Source organism: Dipodomys merriami, unplaced genomic scaffold (genome assembly GCF_024711535.1).
Source record: "Dipodomys merriami isolate MVZ:Mamm:240054 unplaced genomic scaffold, mDipMer1.0.p SCAF_7, whole genome shotgun sequence".
NCBI classification, from domain to species: domain Eukaryota; kingdom Metazoa; phylum Chordata; class Mammalia; order Rodentia; family Heteromyidae; genus Dipodomys; species Dipodomys merriami.
This window is the reverse complement of record NW_027206290.1, coordinates 11,631,277-11,650,374: the sequence shown is the minus strand read 5'-3', so window position 1 is coordinate 11,650,374 and position 19,098 is coordinate 11,631,277. Positions and strand designations below refer to the sequence as shown.

The window sequence follows — 19,098 nt, the reverse complement described above, 5'->3', positions numbered from 1 at the left end:
AGTGATTGGTTTCTAGGCACTGGTAAAGATTTGTAATAACCGAGACAAAGTAGAAAAAACACCTCCAAAAAGTAAAGTATTTTGCAGCCAAGATCCCATGGATTTGGGACAGAGTGCTGTATTTTTATACCTTTGCACCTTTTGATTGTCAAAAGAAGTCTGAAGAGAATTGATACATTATTTAAAGGTAAATTAGTGACCACCGGATTTCATCAAAGTAAAATGTTATGTTATTACACTAAATCCTATAGGGGAACAATCTGAATTTCTGAGATTTAGCAATAGTTCAAGAAAAGCAATCATTTGTACATGCTGAAGCTGAAAGTATACAGATATTTCCAAATCTTATGCTTCTTCCCACAGGTGGAGACAAATACCAATGGACCATCTGGTACTGATAAAGGCTTATACTTATTCAACATTTATGTGCCAGATGCTATGCCAATCACCATTCATGGATCAACAGATCATATTATTTCTGGGATTTTAAACTCAGGGCATTACTTAAACAGGCCAGGCAGGAGCTCTACCACTTGATCCACTCCCCTAGCATTTTTTTTTTTCATTTTTGAATAGGAAAGTTACTTTTTGCCTAGACTATCCTAGATGGCAAATTTATTTTCTCTTCCTATGTAGCTGAAAAATAAATGTGTACCATGTTTTTGCCTGGGTTGGCAAGGATTATTGGCATGGATCACTCCACTGGGTTGATCACACCTTTCTAAGTAAAAGATATGCACAAACCTTGAAAACGTAGAGCATCCTATGCAGCAACTTACCTTTACTTTTTAAAATATTAGAACATAAGATTAAAGCAAAACTTTCATAATGAAATGTACATGACAAAAGGTTCAAAAGGCAAAACTTTCATAATGAAATGTACATGACAGAAGATTCAAAAGTTGACACATACCTGGCAAATAGTAGTACAAGCCATAGGAACTCTCCTGATAGAACAAGAACTCAGAGCTGAACCTTTATTGTATAGCTCTGTTCTTCAGGAAATATCATGCATCCAAATGTACTGACTTAGCAGTCTGCCTACCAATTACCATCCAAGTATAAACACTCAAAAGTAGTGCAACTAAACACATTTAATGGGTAACCACGAAGATTTGAACAAATATCTAGAACTGTCCTGTTTTCCACTGGAGTATAAATTTAAAACTTTATTATTGAGTTCCTTTCTTCAAACAGATTTGGGACAATACACATTAGTACTAAGGATAATAATCCTCTCATTGAGGTCCGGTAGATCACGCAATTTTAACTGAAGGAACTACAGCTAAAGCGAATATGGGAAAATGAGGATTAAATTTATGAGTATCCAATGTCTAGAATTACTGAATATGTTTTAAAGAACATCCTGGGAGAGGAGTAGGGACTTGAACTCAGGGCTTGGACACAGTCACTGAGCTTTTTTTTTTCCCTCAAAGCTAGTGCTCTACCACCTGAGTCACTGCTCTACTTCTGGCCTTTTAGTAGTTAATTGGAGATTAAGGGTCTCACAGGCATTCCTGCTGACTTTGAACTGCTACTTGAGTAGTTAAGATTACAACATGAGCCATCCAGCTAAAAACATTCCCTCATATTATTGGAATATCTATCTTTAGAATTGAACTTAAGACATATTCAGGAACTGCCAAAATACAATACTCTATATTTCACATTTGGGATGTAAGATCAGTCAGCAGATTAAGAAATTATAAAGCAGCACAAATAGAAAAACCAATAGTTAAAACAGTACTCTCATGTACTCAACAGTACTCAGTCCACTGTAGGAATGAGAAACTGGAAAAGGAACATCAATCTTAGTTTAGGGTAATGCAGCATAAACAACATGCAAGAATAAGAAAAGGCTAAAAATTATGCCTTAGGTTGTTAGAGAAGAGAAGGAATAGGCCATTTTACCTCACATGTTACATCTTGACACATTGTAGCACACTCAGTCCATAAATCTTTCTTCATTGTTATTGTTTGAGACAAGGTTTTGCTAGTTAGTTCAAGCTCTTCAGCTCCCCATCTTTTTGCTCTATTGTCCAAGCATTCAGTCCTTACTAAGGTTTTAAGTATGGATTTTAAGCTAATAACTGCTTTATGAAAGTTTAAGACCTAATTTCTCTGGTTGTTCTGTCCTATAAGTTTTTTGAACCTTGTTCTAAGAAAGCTGACCGTGGCTTGTTGGTTTGACCTAAACATTTGGACCAGAATAGTTCTGCAAGGTCTCACATACTGGTATATAGATAGCATACTTCAAAGGGACATGAGTCTCCAAAAGCACATGAAGGAAAATTATAAGAAGAAAGAATAAGAATATGGGTCATATGCAGCAAAAGAAATTTAGGTCAGATAATTGTTCTGATTACTTAGGGCTTAATAGAGGGTCAATATGAATTTCTGTGTTGTGGGAATACTTAAGATTGACTTTTTAGAACTATAAAACAATGTCTAAGGTATATGTTTAAGTTTCTCATTTTCAAAAATGGCAATTGGTCTTCAGAAAAAAATCTAAATTATCAAAGCCTTTTGATTAGAAATACATTAAAGTATTTACTAGCGTATATACCGTATGTAGGGAATGATACTGCTACTTGTTTCTGTTCATTTAAGAATTCTGTGACAAGTATATAATGACCTTTTATTGAATTGAACCTCTATTCTTTATTCATAATTCTTCAGCTGCAGCTTGATTATGAATTTTCAGGTTTTAAAGCATTTTCTTTTTTCTTTCTAATGAAAAGATTTACTGCCACCTAAGAGAAGTGTAACATTAGTCAGGGTAATGTGGGTTACACAAAGGTTAATACAAGGGTCCATACAATTTTTGCCAGTGTTTGAAATCTATCAATACCTGAAGCTTGCCTTTTGAGAAGAATGAGGGATAAAGAATCATGTGGTAGTCCCTGAAAAACAGATACACAAAATACCCCCAATTGCTGGCTTCAAAGTTAGCAGAAAAGTAAAAGGTTCAGTTGTTAAAATTTTAATGATCATATTATTAGGACACAAAAGATCCCCAGTATTGATTCAGAGAGAAAAATACCTTACACTAAGTCCCAAAGTCACTGCTATTCTTATTTTAAGAACAGAATTCATATATTTTCATTTTCTAGATTTATATTAGAAATGCAACTACAAAAGACTGTGATTTGTACTGAGGTTCTGAACATATGACAATATTTAGAATTTATCAACTGTACTTAAAATGTGTAGTTATATTTATAAATGTGTATATGATTATTGCTTTAATAGGCTAAGAATAATGCAAGTTCCACCTTGCTAAAAAGATTGATTTAATCACTTCAAAACTTTCCAGTTGTTAAAATTTTAAAGTAATTTCATAATTTGAAAGTTCCAATTAACACAGAAAATATTCATAACTAAAATCTATAAACATCACTGCTCAAATAGAAAAACTAGCAATTGGTGCAAGTTCTATAATACATTAGAAAGTTATGCTATTGTTGTGAGGGTAATCTTGTTTTAATAAATTATTCATTTACTTCACAAATTACTTCTTATATACAAAGATTCCTTAATAGGCATGAATGTTTCAGAATATCTAGCATTATTTTCTAATTAATGCTCCTCTATAAAAATATCTAAATACAAACAAAAAAGTACCAGTGGATTTGTCATCATAAATCATATGTTGAAATCATTTAATGGTGAGTCTGAACATGACAGTTACAGACGGAGAAATATTGAATATGACATTTTGAGTCACCAAACTATGGGCTTAAACTGTCACTAATTTATCAGGAAACAAAAATCTGTAATTTTATGTAATGAACTAAACAGATGTTTGGAAACTCTCCCTTCCAGAGAATAGACAACAAAAGTCCAGAACAGTTATAACTGGCATTGTACATCAATCCTAGCCAGGTCTCTTGAGAATTCCTAATACACATTTCCTTTAACCACAGGGCCAAGAAGTTAAAAGGTCTGCACATAGATTATAATCAATTCAGAAGTCAGGTAAAGAAGAAGAAGAAAAAAAAAACGTTACAGGTTTGTACCTAGTATTATATTTTTTGCAATGAAAAACTAAACTGCCTCGTGTTGCCACCATTTCTTGAAGCCACCATTTAAATGAATTTCACAAAAGAAAATTGAACAAAATAGGCTAAAATAGAGAGCATTATCTTTTGTGCTTTAACTACGAGAAGGGAAGAAAATAGGTGGGAAATTATACATCTTTTAAAAGTAAACAGTTCACAAATGACATAAATACTAACAAACTTTCTTACCTTGGGCAGGATCAGGTGGACCAAACTCCAGAGAATATCGCAAAATAAAGTTATTGTTCCACACGTAGAGTTGGTTATCTCTTGGATTGTAATCCACTGCAGCAATATACTGGTACTGGTTGGGAAAGGGAATGTCTACATATTCTCCCCGGTTTAATCGGGTATTGTAAATGTAATCTATTGCATTCTTGCCTGTTTCACTTTCATTGTCTTGATACACTGACCTGACCACATAGAGGACTCCACATATCATGAAAGCATTTGATGCAGCACGCTTGTCATATATGGTCTCCCACGTTGCTTCAAATCGGAGAGTGTATGGATTCAGTTGGCTAATAACTATCATTCCGTTGTTCTGTTCGGTGGCATAAATGACCCATAAGCCATTTTCATCAACTGCTAGGTCGATATCAGTCTTTCCTCCCCACCTATATGGTGAGGTATCGTGGTAGTTGGCATAGTTAATTATGGCCTCACCACTCTTAATTCTAGTCCTCAAGTCAAATTTCACAATGTTTCTTGTTCTTTCTTTGTTAAAAAAGACAGCACCATCATATACCACAAATCCAGTACCATCTACTCGATTTGGAAGTTTATATGTTGTTGTTTGGCGACTATTTTGGAAGTCTTCTATAGAAGCATATTCTATTAAAGTATCGGTGCGGTAAGGAGTCCAGGGCATGAAATAAATTTTATCTGCAGCTTGAAGAGGGTCTTTGCACCAAGCACCTGCCTTTTGTTCAGCTTCATATATACACGGTGCATCCACAATTGCTTTCAAAGTCCCAGGGCACACAAAAACTAACAGTCACAGAGAAAAAACAAGAAAGGAAGCCAAGTTAAAAAAAAAAAAAACTATACAAGCAAAAGTTTTATTGATTACAAATTTAACCCAAAAAAGAAGATAGAAGATATATTTTATTAGCATTTAATTTTTCAAAAATTTACACTTAATGCAAGGAGTACTAGCATAACAAAGTGGCTGGGATTGATTTCTACAAATCCAAACACCCATGTTTCCGCTCATTCAGAATTTAAATTTTAAAGTGTGTTTTTAATCTTATAATTTGTAATATGTCTTCAAACTTTGAGCTTGTGCATAATAGTGTGTATTTTGTCGTAGTCGAAACCCTCCAGTCCCTAGGCCCACATCTAAGATCCCCAAAAGCAAAACCATAAAATAAGGCAAATAAGACTGAAAAGCCAATGTGAACACTTAATTAGAACTTTTACGGTAGTTAAAAGTGTTTCAATTCAAAGAATATAAATATTTGAAAAATGTAATTAGGAACAGAGAGAAGTAAATACAAGGAAACAGTAATGGAAGGACCAGAAGGACCCCATATAACCATGGCATGCTATGGAGAGGGTTCTGGAAGCCAGGCAAGATGACACTTTAATAATAAGAAAATGTCCAAGGGCATCAGAAAAAAGAGATAAAGGGTAAAAAAAAGAAACAGGAAAGGGCAGCTCCCCCTTGCAGACTTCAGAATTTTTACCCATCACCAGATTTAGCGCCCATATAATCTCATTGTCAACAGTCGACTTCTTTATGAGGTGCATTTATGAGATCCTGCTGATTATTTTAACATAGGAGTGTTGTGGGGAGAGGGGAGGGAGGAGGTTAACATCCATAAGGCACATAACAGGGAGCTGGGGTTCAGGCTGAATACGTTATTTACCTTTTTGCTCCACTTCTATTTTAAGCATCGGAAGAAAAATAAAAAAAGGTGCAAGGAAAAAAGAAAAAAGATTAAAATAAATTGACTATTAGTCTAAGATTGAATTCGTAACAGATGCTAAATATAGGAAGAACAAGTAGCTGTACTACTTTGGATAAAGAGAAACACACAGGAAAACCTAGCAGGAGAAAGATTCTAAAGTTACATAAAAGAACATGGATCAATCATTTTAGTAGATTAAGGAGGCAATGCAAATAAGTTGGCATGTTGCTTCACTTAGTGTACCTGAATAAATAATGAAACTCTCCACTAATGTATGCTATACATACTCATGCCTTTTCAAAGTCACTCAGAATTCTTATCAAGTTTTCCTTTATATATGTATGCTATCAACATAAATGCATGCACAGGTGTATCAAGCCCATTTATCTAGTGTGAGCTCAACTGTTAAATTGATTAATTCCATAAGAATAACAAGAAATTAATAAAAATGACAATTGGATTTTGGAGTTTGGGTCAAATTTAGTAACTATTGATATGGTTATATTTGCTTCCAAAAATAATTTTCACAATACAATTATAGTTCTTACAATTATGTTGTTCATGTTAATTGTTTTTCTATTTTATCTGACATCTAGAAAAGTCCATCATAGCAATTTTAAAATGCCTCCTTTTCAGGAATACATAAATCTCCCCTTGAGCTCAATAGGTATATTGAAGGGTAAGACCAAGTAATGTCTTTCTTGCTCGATAAAATAAATAAATTTACTTATTTAAGTTTACATTCACATTCTATTTAATTTTAACTTTCTGTATCATATATCAAACTTGTAATAATATAAGACTATTAAAAAAAGTAAGCAAAATACATACAAGGGAAAAGCAAGCACAGTAGGCAAGGAGAAAAAGGAAGAAAGAATTATGGTTAGCTTATTATGACATTTTCTATCATCATTAATTTACACAGAAAGCAAGCGAGCATGCAACAGCAATCATACTGAGCATTCACAGCAAATACCTTGACTCCACAGACCCCATAAAAGGTATATGCTTTCTTAAAACAAACCTTATTAATAGAGTTATAGGAGTTAAAAAAACTGAAGCCATATAAATTTAAAAATATGGCTTATGCACTTACAAAGGGTGCAAATAAGATCCTTGTTGGCAAATAGTATTCTGATAATTAAAAACGATAATCTATTTTAGATTCTATTTGGGCTTTGAAGTATGTTGCCTGAATTTCATAAAATGACTCCATTGATGTTTGTGTTTCTCCCTTTTCCCTTATTAAAATGCATTAGAATGTGATAATACTACATCTCCAAACTGATTACTTAAAGAAAGCATTGCATGTTGCAGTAGGATTTTTAGCTTGATTCACTTTTTAGAATTAAAATTATTCATCAAATTAAATATTGACCTTGTGAAATGCTTTGGGGAGAAACATTTTTGAAAATACAAATAGCATATAACCTCCTGCATTCATCCATAACCTCCTTTAAACCAACTTGGACCATTTAGCCACTTTCAGGAAACATACTTGCTCTATAATGTGTAATTCTGACTACATCTCACACATAGGAGACATTCAGTGTCGCTGTATTAGGAATATTTGTTTATTAATTAGTTGTCCTAACATTGCTCCTCAGTGAAGAGCATTATTATACCTGCTTAGAAACAATAACGGAAGGGCGTGGTGGGAAAATGAGGATAAAAGAAATCATTAGTGCTGTGATTGCTCAAACTATTATTTAAATATAGTTGTTTGTCTTCCCTATGGAAAGGATGACTTTACTAAAAATAAACCAATCAAATGTAATGTACAGGACTAATACACTTAAAACAGAACATTAAAAAACAAGCTCAGTAAAGAAAGCCGAGGTATATTGTTTTTAATTCATTCAAAACAACTGGGTTTTACTTATTGGATGCACAAAGATGACCGTGCAGTTACTGAGCAAAATGGGAAATAGGAAGTTTTCCTTGACTTGTGACTAACTAGTAACTTCTGTATCAAGGGAACAATAAATGGGTATAAATTTTATTATAATTTATAATTCTGATGAAAATTATCCAAATATAAGTTGCTTTAGTAAATAAAACCTTTGAGGATTGAAGAATGGCTCTTTAAATTTCTATATAATGATTTTTATGAAAACCCAAAGGACAAATTATCTGTAAGTTCAGCCAAAATTTACAACCAAAAGAATAAAAAAATGCAAAAAGATTAACAAAATCAGCATTCTTTGTCACATGCCAAATATAGGAGTTTTCCTCAAGAGACTGTGTGACTTTAATCATAACAATACATTTACTTTTCTATAGAGCAAACATACAAGTGCATGACCCACCACCAACATCAGCGAAGACTACATGGATATGCAAGACAATTGTGACCAAACTACTTATAGCCTACATACTCAGTATCTGAAGTGACACACTATTTCATATTGAATAATCTCATGTTTCATCATTACTAGGGACTTAATCAATAATAAGTTTCTATTCTCATCAAATAAAACTTGTAGCAAACATTCTCATGTATCGTAAGAATGTGAAATAAATGAGAACAAAATGAAAATAAAAATTCAGTCTGTTACATGCAAAATTCTAGTATAATTACTTTCCTTTATCCTCCAAGATCCTGACTTTTAAAATATATACATGCATGTTATTCCCAGTATTCTGTCAACAATTAAGAACTCTACATTCATTTATTTTTGACACAAATATTACACAGGCAACTACAAAAGCCACAAAATAAGGCATGTATTTCCCTGCTTATAAACATTATTATAATAAACCAAGAACATTATTTTGATGTCCTCTTTTAGCATATTTATTATAAAATTTTCAGAAGCCATGGAAATTTTCTATTACTGTTTTAGAACAGGAGGAAACAATTTGAGATATACAAGCTCTTGGAGGATTTGCTGTTAATAGAAACTGGCATTAAGCCAGGTGGTTGTGGAATATATAATAAATCTTATCTGATGGTGACAATTTTTATCAAATAAGTAATGTGTGAAAAGGGTATAAAATACTATGAAGTACAAACACCATTAAAACAATAAAAGAGTGAAAGGTAGAAGTACAAAATAAAAGCAAGTATAAGAAACACTTATAAAAGACAGCAGAAAACAAAAGCAGAGAAAACAAGGAAGAAATAAGAAAACACACACCACTATGTAAATTAGTAGGAATAACAGGAAAAGACAATTTTCATTAAAATTTTATATTAATTGAAATCTTATAATTTATAGTGTGTCACTACTGTACGGTATATAGGAATTATAATTACTTCTATAGCGCAGTGATTTATAAAGAAAAAAAAGCCATAGACTTATTTCTACCTCGTGCAAATATCTAGAAAGGTAACAGCAAATTAATTACTGGTTGATTTTTTTTATTATTTCAAAGGATAAAAACTTGAAAGAGTAAATACTTCTCTGAGTATAGCTATTTGCAAGTTTAGTACACAATGTACAATACTTCTGGAGAACTGAAAAAGTAAAATTTTGAAAGTTAGATGTTCCAGAAGACATCCACATTTTCCTTTCTTAATCAGCGCAAGAAATTACTTAAGAGTCTGAAAATAACATGTGCTTAACACTGTCTTGGTCTAAAGACTAGGTTACAGGAACTGGCTCCAGAAAGAATTCTTGGCAGCTCTGACTGATTCCACTGTTTGGGAATGGATGCTGTATTCCTTCTCTAATTTGAGGACAGAAATCAGGCTGAATTCAAGTGAGAGGGACTTTACGGAACAAAATTTTGGTTAGCTCAAAAGAATACAATGTTCGTCTAGTGGCACAGAAGAAGAATGATTATGTAAAGCCACCAACACTACACACAGGAGAGATGGAATAAAGATCAGTGCACTCAGTAGGCTTCCAATCCTACAAATGTTACAGAAAATACTGAAAACATAAAAAGCATCCATTTCACAGTAACACAGGAACACAGAGTAGGGATGAAAAGAAAAGATCATCTGTGTTTGGCCTTTAACTGATACCACAAAAAGGCAATTATCAATTTGTGGCAGAAGAAGACAGAGAGGGTGTCTTCACCATATGTGTAAGAATATGTTACTACCATATTGGAGATAGCACTTGTATCAGAATGTGACCCTTTTGTTTTTGTTGTTTTGAAATAGGCTCTTGCTACCCAGAACCAAGGCTAGTCTCAAACTATGGGGCTTAAGTAATCTTCCTGCCCCAATCTTCCAAGTAGCTGGGATTACAGGGGAAAAGTATAGCTGTCTCAAATCAGTAAAAGTACTAACCTAACACTTCACTTCTAATGTCTATGCACAAACCTTACATGATTCTTTTTCTTTTTTATTTAAAAAGACAACACTGTCAAATTAGTTTGTAAAAATTAGGTAATATATTCAAGCTTTTAAGTTGCTTGAAATGGTAAAATTTTCATTGAACTTGAAGAATATAATGTAGAAGCATGAATCTGAGCTTAGAAGGATAACTACATAGCATTAGAGTATTGGCTGTAGCATATCTATAAAAATTTCTATTGAATTTCAAATAACTCCTTGCAGGATCTTAAAAATGTGTTACCCAGATATATGTAGGATTTTGTCAACTTTTTGTTGTAAAAAAGCATTAAAATTTCATCATTGGGTCTGGGGAAAAATTGCTCCCCTCAAGGACACGGAACAGAAGGGGCAACACTTGCCTTGGACCCTGCAGTAGTAGCATTTACCAGGCACTAAAGTTACCACGACAGCAGGTAGCCATTCAAGTAGCTCATGATTAAAACTGAAGTCAATTCCTCCTTTAGAAAACTGGGAGCCAAACCAATTTGTCAGCAACTGGTATTGGGCAAAAGTACAGATTTCTATCTGCCCTATTGAATAGCTAATTCAAGTTTGTTTTCTGGAAAAACACTAGCCTTAAAAGCCAAACACTTAAGAACACAGACAGACACTTGGCCAGCACCACACTATGGCTTCCTTCCACACTTCATGAAGCTAATTGGAGTCCCGAGTCTGTTAGTGCTCTGCATGCATAATGGTTTTGTGGGCCATAAACATATGCTTCTTTCACATGTGTAGTCTTTCAGCATTAACCAGGAATGCTGGAGGAAGTGAAGAATATAAACTTCATACTTACTGTAAGGAACACATTCATATTGGACTTCAAGATACTTGTATGTTCCAGGACATGGATCAGGAAACACATCTGACCCAGTAACTACTATACACTGTGTTCGATTGTTGCACCTGCAAAACAAAGTAAATCAAATTTGTGTAATTTAACTTGTTTGTATTAAGAAATACAATTTGAAACTGACTCATATTTTCTTTAAGCTACTAGAAGTATAAAACATATAATACAATTGATATTATTTTACATTATCAAATAGCTATAAAAGTATTGTACTAGACATTTTTATTTGAATTTTTATGTACTCAATATGTAGTGAAAAAGGGGGACTTATCAGCATATTTGATTAATTAAAATTACAAGCAAAGCAAAAAAATACTGAGTGAACGGCAATAGCTGAGCAGGAAGTTTATGTATTAAAATACAGATTTTCAAATTCATTCTCTAGCATCCAAATTTGTGTTATGTGTTCTATTACTGGCACTGCATTCATTCTTGAATACCAAATACCAAGCCAGTAGATACCTTGTTTCTCTTCTTGCCCCTTTCCCCATTCCTGGTACTGAAATTGAACCCATGGTTTATTATCTGCATATAATGACTGGCATTAATGACCGACTATATTTAAAGCAGTTTGAAACACACATACTATTGTTACTTTTCACAGATCAATGTGCTCATGCTATGAGTAATTACTGCGTACTATTGGTTCTTCTAAATCAATTTAACATAAAAAAATACCACTAACATTATTCCTAAAATACCCCATACATTAGCCTAAAAAAGTATTTTCTTTTTTGTTGTTGCTGCCATTAAGTTATCAGAATTAAAATTAAGTGAGAACTCTAGAAAGATATTTAAGTACTATAAATTGGCCCAGATGTTCTTTTTACAAGCCTTGCAAAGGCAAGAATTATTTCTTTTATAATTTGATTTGATTACAATCCAATGGAATGAAAATACTTGCAGGAGTTTTATGTTTTCTGACAGTATATACATTAAGAAGGCAAAGCAAGCAGAACAAAGGCATTATAACAAATTTTATCTAACAACTTGAATACTAAGTATTTTATAGTACATAAAATAGCTAAACTACAATAACACTCTAACAAACTATGAATAAGTAACTCAGTAGGAAGATATCTAAGTACAAAGGGCACTGGAAGCAAAATAATGGAAGCAAGATATAAAAAACAATGTACTTTGGAGATATTTCACATTAAAACTAACATGATCATGCTTTGAAGGGAGGCAAAGTGTAAAAGCTTTACAGCTTAAATAGCTACATTTTATAATTCAAAATACACTACAGTAAATTTCAAATGAGTCTTAGTTAAGAAATTATAATATTTGCTTTACAAATATTAATGTAATCAACTTCTATCATGATTAATCTATTATATAGCATGATATTTAAAAAATATATACTATATATTATCATTTCAAGAATACAGATAATGTAAACTGGGGAGTGTTCACAACATTCTAGTATTTTTTCCTGCTATTCTTAGTTCCTTTGAAGAAATATTCCAGTGGTTTATTGCCATTTGGCATAAATTAATGATTTTAATATAAGTCACAGAACTAATATTATATTCTACAGCTTAAAATTATAGGCAAAGGGATCAGAATATAGCTCAGTGGTGAAGCACTTGGCTAGCAAGTGTCAACATCCTGAATTCCATCCCCAGTACCAAAAAAGAAAAGACCAAACAAAACAAAACAAAAAAATCAGAGCTGAGAAGGTAGTTCAGTGGTAGAGTGTTTGTCTTGCATGCATGAGGGCCCTGGGTTCAATTCCTCAGTACCACATAAGCAGAAAAAGCCAGAAGTGGCGCGCTGTGGCTCAAGTGCTAGAGAGCTAGCTTTGAGCTGAAGAGCTGAGGGACAGTGCTCAAGCCCAGAGTTCAAGCCCCATATAGGCAGATTTTAAGATTTTTTTCAATAGGTCACATATAATTTTTCAACCAATGTAGAAATATAGTTCAGATGTATCATTTTTCTTCTGTCAAATTCTGCAAGCTGTAAGAGTTGCTTCATCTTTCAGGAATCCTCAACACTAACCGGGTCCCCCAAAATAGACAGTCCTTTCATTTCCTTTCTTGTATGTATTCATACCTACAGGAATCTTCATTGTATCTTAGCTTCACAGCTCTTAGATACCAAGAAACGTAAACTCCTATATGTTTAATATTCATATGCTCCCGAGATATACATTTTATAACTACTCAACCAGATTGTACTTTCCCAATAGTTATGAAACACTCTCATTGTAAAAATCCTATTAAAACCAAATTCCACTGGAAAATAAACAGTTTCATATACCACATTACCTTCCCTTCTCAAGTAAATGTTCCTCTTACATCACCAAACTAGGGACAGGTTATAGAAGAGAAAATGGCTTCTACTGAGGTTGAAATGAACCAGGAACATAAGGACTTTGGACAACGGTAAAAAGGTGGCTCACAGAAGATAGAGCATAAGAGATTTGAGGATTTATCCCATTTTTCCAAAAATAAAGAATATATTGAAGATTACCCAGTATTTCCCCACCAGAAGTAACTGGATGAATAAAATGACTAACATAGGATTAGAAATCTTCCGTATTTCTCAATGTGACAGTATGTTTTATAAGAAGTGAAAGGGAAGCACACCCGTGAACATACTATGTTTTATTTGAAAGTATACCAATATGATCAAAAGAAAAAACATCTGCCTATATTTAATTTTTTAAAACAACTCTGATTAGTTATCTGACTACCATTATGAGTTCAAATGAATGTCATAATTAATTCGGTGGTTTATACTAACCACATAAATATTCTTAAAGAATCACATATAAAGCACTCATGGTAAGACAGTAAAAAGTGTGAATTCTACAGCTATTATCTTAAGTAAAATCTTAAGAAAGGAGACAATAAAATTCACACACATTTCTAGAGTTCATCCATTTCTTTCTTTTTTTTTTTTTTTGGGGGGGGGGTCCGGTCGTGGGGCCTGAACTCGGCCTGGGCGCTCTTCAGCTCAAAGCTAGCACTCTACCACTTGAGCCACAGAGCCACTTCCGGCTTTTTTCTTTTTGCTTATGTGATGCTGAGGAATCAAACCCAGGGCCTCAGTCATGCAAGGCCTACCTTATGCAAGCACTCTACCACTGAGCCACCTTCCCAGCCCCAAGTTCATCCATTTCTAAAAACATTCATTCTACATTTGAAAATATTGTATATACTTACATATATAAACATATATATGTACATATGATGTATATATCTATATATTATTTTCTTATACTCCATACACATGTATATATATTAAGAATGTTGAAAAATCAGAAATTTTGAATTAACCAAGAGTAAAGATTCAACATGAAAACGTCAATTGTACATGGAAAAAAAAATATCACGGCTATGCACACCAGTATCTATTGATGCAAAATGAATCAGAACTTTTAGAGAACCACATACAGAAATGAAAATATGGACTGTGAATATCCTTTATCAATTGAAAGAGTAGCTATAAGTTTCCAAGTAATGTGTAGAAATGAATGGGGAGCTATCCAATATGAGCTATAAATCTTTAAAATTAAAAATGCTTTAACCCATATGGTTAAGATTGCAAAACTGTTAATTGGTGTGTTTTTAAAAGGTAAGTAAGAAAACAATTACTTAGCCAAAAAAAGCATAGTAAATTCCTACGAATGGCTCAGCTTCAAAGACAACCAAAGCCAAAACAGAAAAGGTGATCAGGAGTTATTTTCTAAGACCTAGGAATGGATGCTGGCATGACTTTCTCCCCTCTTCCTCTCCATAAAAAGATAATGATATTTCCTATCAGCTACAGTTGTTCACAACAGTAACTAGAATATCAATACTTTTGTAATACTGTGAGAATTCAGCGTACTAATCTAAACTTTTCTTAAATGGTAAATTTAGTGTAAATGAGAACAAGATAGAAGAGAAAATATAGGGTTTTAAAAATGGGTCCCAGGCTGGGAAGGTGGCTCAGTGGTAGAGTGCTTGTCCTGCATGCATGAGACCCTGGGTTTGATTCCTCAGCACCACATTAGCAGAAAAAGCCAGAAGTGGCGGTGTTTCTCAAGTGGGAGAGCGTTAGACTTGAGCTGAAGGGCTGAGGGACAGCGCCCAGGCCCAGAGTTCAGGCCCCACTTCCAAAAAAAAAAAAGGGGGGGGGGGGCTTTGATTAAAATTTTAAGTATGATTATTTCTTTTTAAAAAATGAACTAAATGCTTCAACTTGCAAATAATGGGTCTTAAAGCTGCTTTTTATTTATAGACATGCACTGTCGAGTTACAATAGCTAAAGTAGTAATTCCAAAATGTGATCAGATAGCTCAACTAAGAAAAGCAAATTATTAGGCTTCATAAGAACAGATTCGGAAGATCTAAGGATAAACACCGGCCCTGGGCATTTTAACTATTACTGAAAATTTTTAATCAGTTGCACTAGGCATAGATAATAACATTAAGTATTTTGTGTAAAACTTCATATATGATCAGATTTATGATAAAGATATTTTCCTTCCCAACTTTAGGTGTAGGAATCAAGGGTTCCTGTTTGCTCTTATTTTGATCAATATATCTAATTATTTATCAATAACTGACATGATAAGTCAAATGCTTTATTGTAGTAAAATCAGGTAACTTAACAGGATAGATGAGATGGGAAGAAAGAGAAGAGTGACAAAGAAGTGACATTGTCTAAGAAGATGCATTGTACTCACAAACTGAGATAGTGAATCAAATCTTAGTACATGTACAATTACATATAAACTGGCTTTTAATAGAAAATACAGAAAATGATCTTTTCCTAAATTTGTACCACTGAATAAACCTGAAATATAATTTCTGACAGTCTGTAAAAATACACTCTGCTTCATAGTATACTATGAATGTCATTAAAAGTATTCAAAAATATAATCAACAGCAATCATTGACTTCCCTATATTTAAACTTTGACTTAATTGATATTTAATGATTTAATACTTCCTAAAAGAATAAAGATAATTTTTTTTATTTTTTATTGTGAACATACTGTACAGAGGGGTTACAATTACATGGGCAAGATAATGAGTACACTTCTTATCAAGCATTGCAGGCTCCTCCTTTGTTTACCCTTCACATCCCTTCCCAAAAGATAAAATTACTTAATTAAACGTACTCCAAAATCTGAAACATTTAAATCATTTTAAATATTCTTCAATTTCCAACTCAGCAAACTGAGAATTGGATTTGGTTAAAAAATGCTACAGGGCTGGGATATAGCTCAGTGGCAAAGCACTTGCCTAGCAAGTGCTATGTACTGGGTTCAATCCTCAGTACCAAAAAAGCAAAAAAGCAGTTTTTAAAAGAACAATAATAACAACAACAAAAACCCACTATCAATTGCCTTAGCTGGGGCCCCGGGAATTCATGTATATAATCCTAGATACTAAGCAAGAGGCTGATATCTGAGAATCGTGGTTTGAAGCCAGCCTGGTCAGGAAAGGCCTTGAGATTCTTAACTCCAATGAACTCCAAAAATAGGCTGAAGTAGTGCTGTGGCTCTAATGGTAGAGCACTAGACTTGAGCCAAAAGAAGTACAGGGACAGTGTCGAGGCCCAGAGTTCAAGTAGTAGATAGGCAAAACAAAATAAAACACAAACACATAATCAGCCACATTGCTTTGGGCTGGGTTCTAGCTCAGAGCTAGAGCACTTACCAATCATATGCAAATCTCTGGGTTCAATTACAAGCCCTACCACCACAACAAATATCCTAATATATATATTACATCTGGCTATAAGTTTTAAAAAAAATTTCCTCCTCTTCTCCTTTTAATATTTTTAAACACATAATATACATTTTCAACCTGAGAATTCCCATACTAAAATAAATCCAACTAAATATAACTAAATAAACACCTAAAATAAATCCAATAGTAAATGATTTGTAACACTGTAATGTTCGCATAGTCTTCCTGATATCAACAGTCTTGAATCTTTTTCACAAAACCATCAACCACAACAAAGAAAACTCCAAATATAGTTTATAGGTCATAAACTGATTCAAATGAGGCAAAACACAGAATTTCAGTTATCTAAAATCTTACTGTTATAATATTTCTATCTTAAACTGGGAAAGAAAGTGGTGGGTAAAAAAGATAAAGCCGCATGTTCATCTCTAAGAACAGAAGGAAAAGTATAATAATTAGGGGGATTAGTAGCTTAATTCATTTTCTGTGCAAAGAGAATGCCAATATATTTCATTACTAGCAAAATTTAGAGTAAATATTATTTTAAGTTAGTGTTACTGCTCAGACATACATGCATAATCAGTAAGAAAAGAAAAATTTTTTAAATACTTTAAGAAAATTTAATGTATCTCTTGGCCAACATCAGTGGCAGATGGTAAAAAAATTGTTACAAAGTATTATAAACAGCGTATCTTCTATTCCATATGTAAATAATGTTCTCAGTTTTAATATTAGATTCTAAGGAATCTACACTGCTTCATATAATTAAATATACTGAATAAATTATGTATGATTGATTAAAAAGGGCATTTATCACATATTATTAACATATATGATATGGTATGGAAATTATATGCATAGCTTGGCATGAGAGCACAAACACCTTTATAATCTTAGCACTAGGGAAGCTGAGGCAGGAGAATGAAGAGCCCAAGGCCAGGCTGGAGGCAATCTGGGCACTACAAACCTAAATACCTTCTCAAAACAAAACAAAACAAAGCAAACAAAAACATCACAAACAAAATGGCTACATGGAACAACAAAAGCAAATGCAATTTACAGACTAACTGAAGTATGTTTGAGGAAACACATTTACTTTGTCATGTAGGATAAGTAAAATATTTGGTGTTTCATTACTAATGAAACATGAATGCCAGGAAATTATTCATATATTTCTTTTCCTCCAGCTTCTAAAAAATAAGTGAACAATGCACACATAAATAACCATATTCTTAAAAAATTGCATTTAAAAATACAGTATAGTGTTAGCTCTGCTGTTAATGGTTTAGAAACAAAATTACTGGCTAACGTGTTTATAATGGCGTTTTTAAGATCACAAAGAACTAGGGGCTAAGATCCAACTTGTTTGCTTATTTAGCTGTGTTAATCTGTGAGTTCATAATATATTAAATGTTTCAACCTCAGCTTCTGCATTACCTGTTTTGGAGTTTTGCTGTTTAGGTTAAATGAGATAATGCAGAAAAACTGCACAATGCCTAGATAACAAATCTCAAAAGTAGGAATTATCGCCATGGAAAACAACAGTAACACTGTCCCCAATATAAAAATGGATATAGTTTGCAGTCCTTAGAGAAACATCATTTCCCCTTCCAGAGGAGTTCCAGTATTGTATATATTCTGCCCTGTGTACGGCTTTAAAAACAGGACAAACTATTCATGCAAATTTGTTTTCCTTCCAACTCTAATCTTAAATTGTACAATGCTCAACAAATTGCTTTTACTCTTCTTTTGATTATCTTATGCTCATTATTATACTTTACCAAGTGCAAAGTATGGAGATGAGATTCCACATGTAATCTATTGTGAGAGGGGTTTTAATCAATAGTCTTGTTCTGCTGATTAAGCAGGGCCTTCTGTTTTGGCAAGATAACATTAGTTTCTCCAGTCATGCTCCAAAAACCATTGGCAATCTTCAGCAGATCATTAGATATGCTACAATAAAACTTTGGTGCATTTTCTTTTTCTTCCTTAAATTACTTCTTCACTGTTCCAATGTTCCCCATCACCGATGGCATGCATTCTTATTGCAGCTCCCCTGAAATTTACACTACAGCCATGTCTCCAGGCCATAAGATGCCATTTTCAACTGAAGCTTCTACTTGAAAATATAAATTAAGAAAATTTCATTATCTCCTCCCAAAGGCCATTATTCACCACAGTTCTAAGGAAGATTAAAAATCCAAAATCTACTAACTTAAATACTCCAGCATGCAACAGAAAAACTCAATATATCATGATAGAAACTAAATTCAGGTTGGTTTAGATTTGAA

At 33.3% G+C, this 19,098-nt stretch overlaps 1 protein-coding gene across 22 annotated transcripts in view; it reads right to left on the bottom strand.

Moving 5' to 3' along the window:
• Adgrl2 (adhesion G protein-coupled receptor L2) overlaps positions 1-19,098 on the bottom strand; it is a 655,342-nt gene that overhangs the window by 41,152 nt on the left and 595,092 nt on the right. For 20 of the 22 annotated variants that reach the window (XM_070007415.1, XM_070007416.1, XM_070007419.1 and 17 more), the window contains 2 exons: positions 11,062-11,171; positions 4,251-5,051 (listed from right to left, as the gene is read on the bottom strand). In XM_070007415.1, the coding sequence (XP_069863516.1) occupies positions 4,251-5,051; positions 11,062-11,171 (911 nt within the window). Of the gene's footprint in view, positions 1-4,250; positions 5,052-5,932; positions 6,120-11,061; positions 11,172-19,098 lie in introns of those variants that run through there. The other 2 variants (XM_070007414.1, XM_070007424.1) reach the window with 2 other exon arrangements.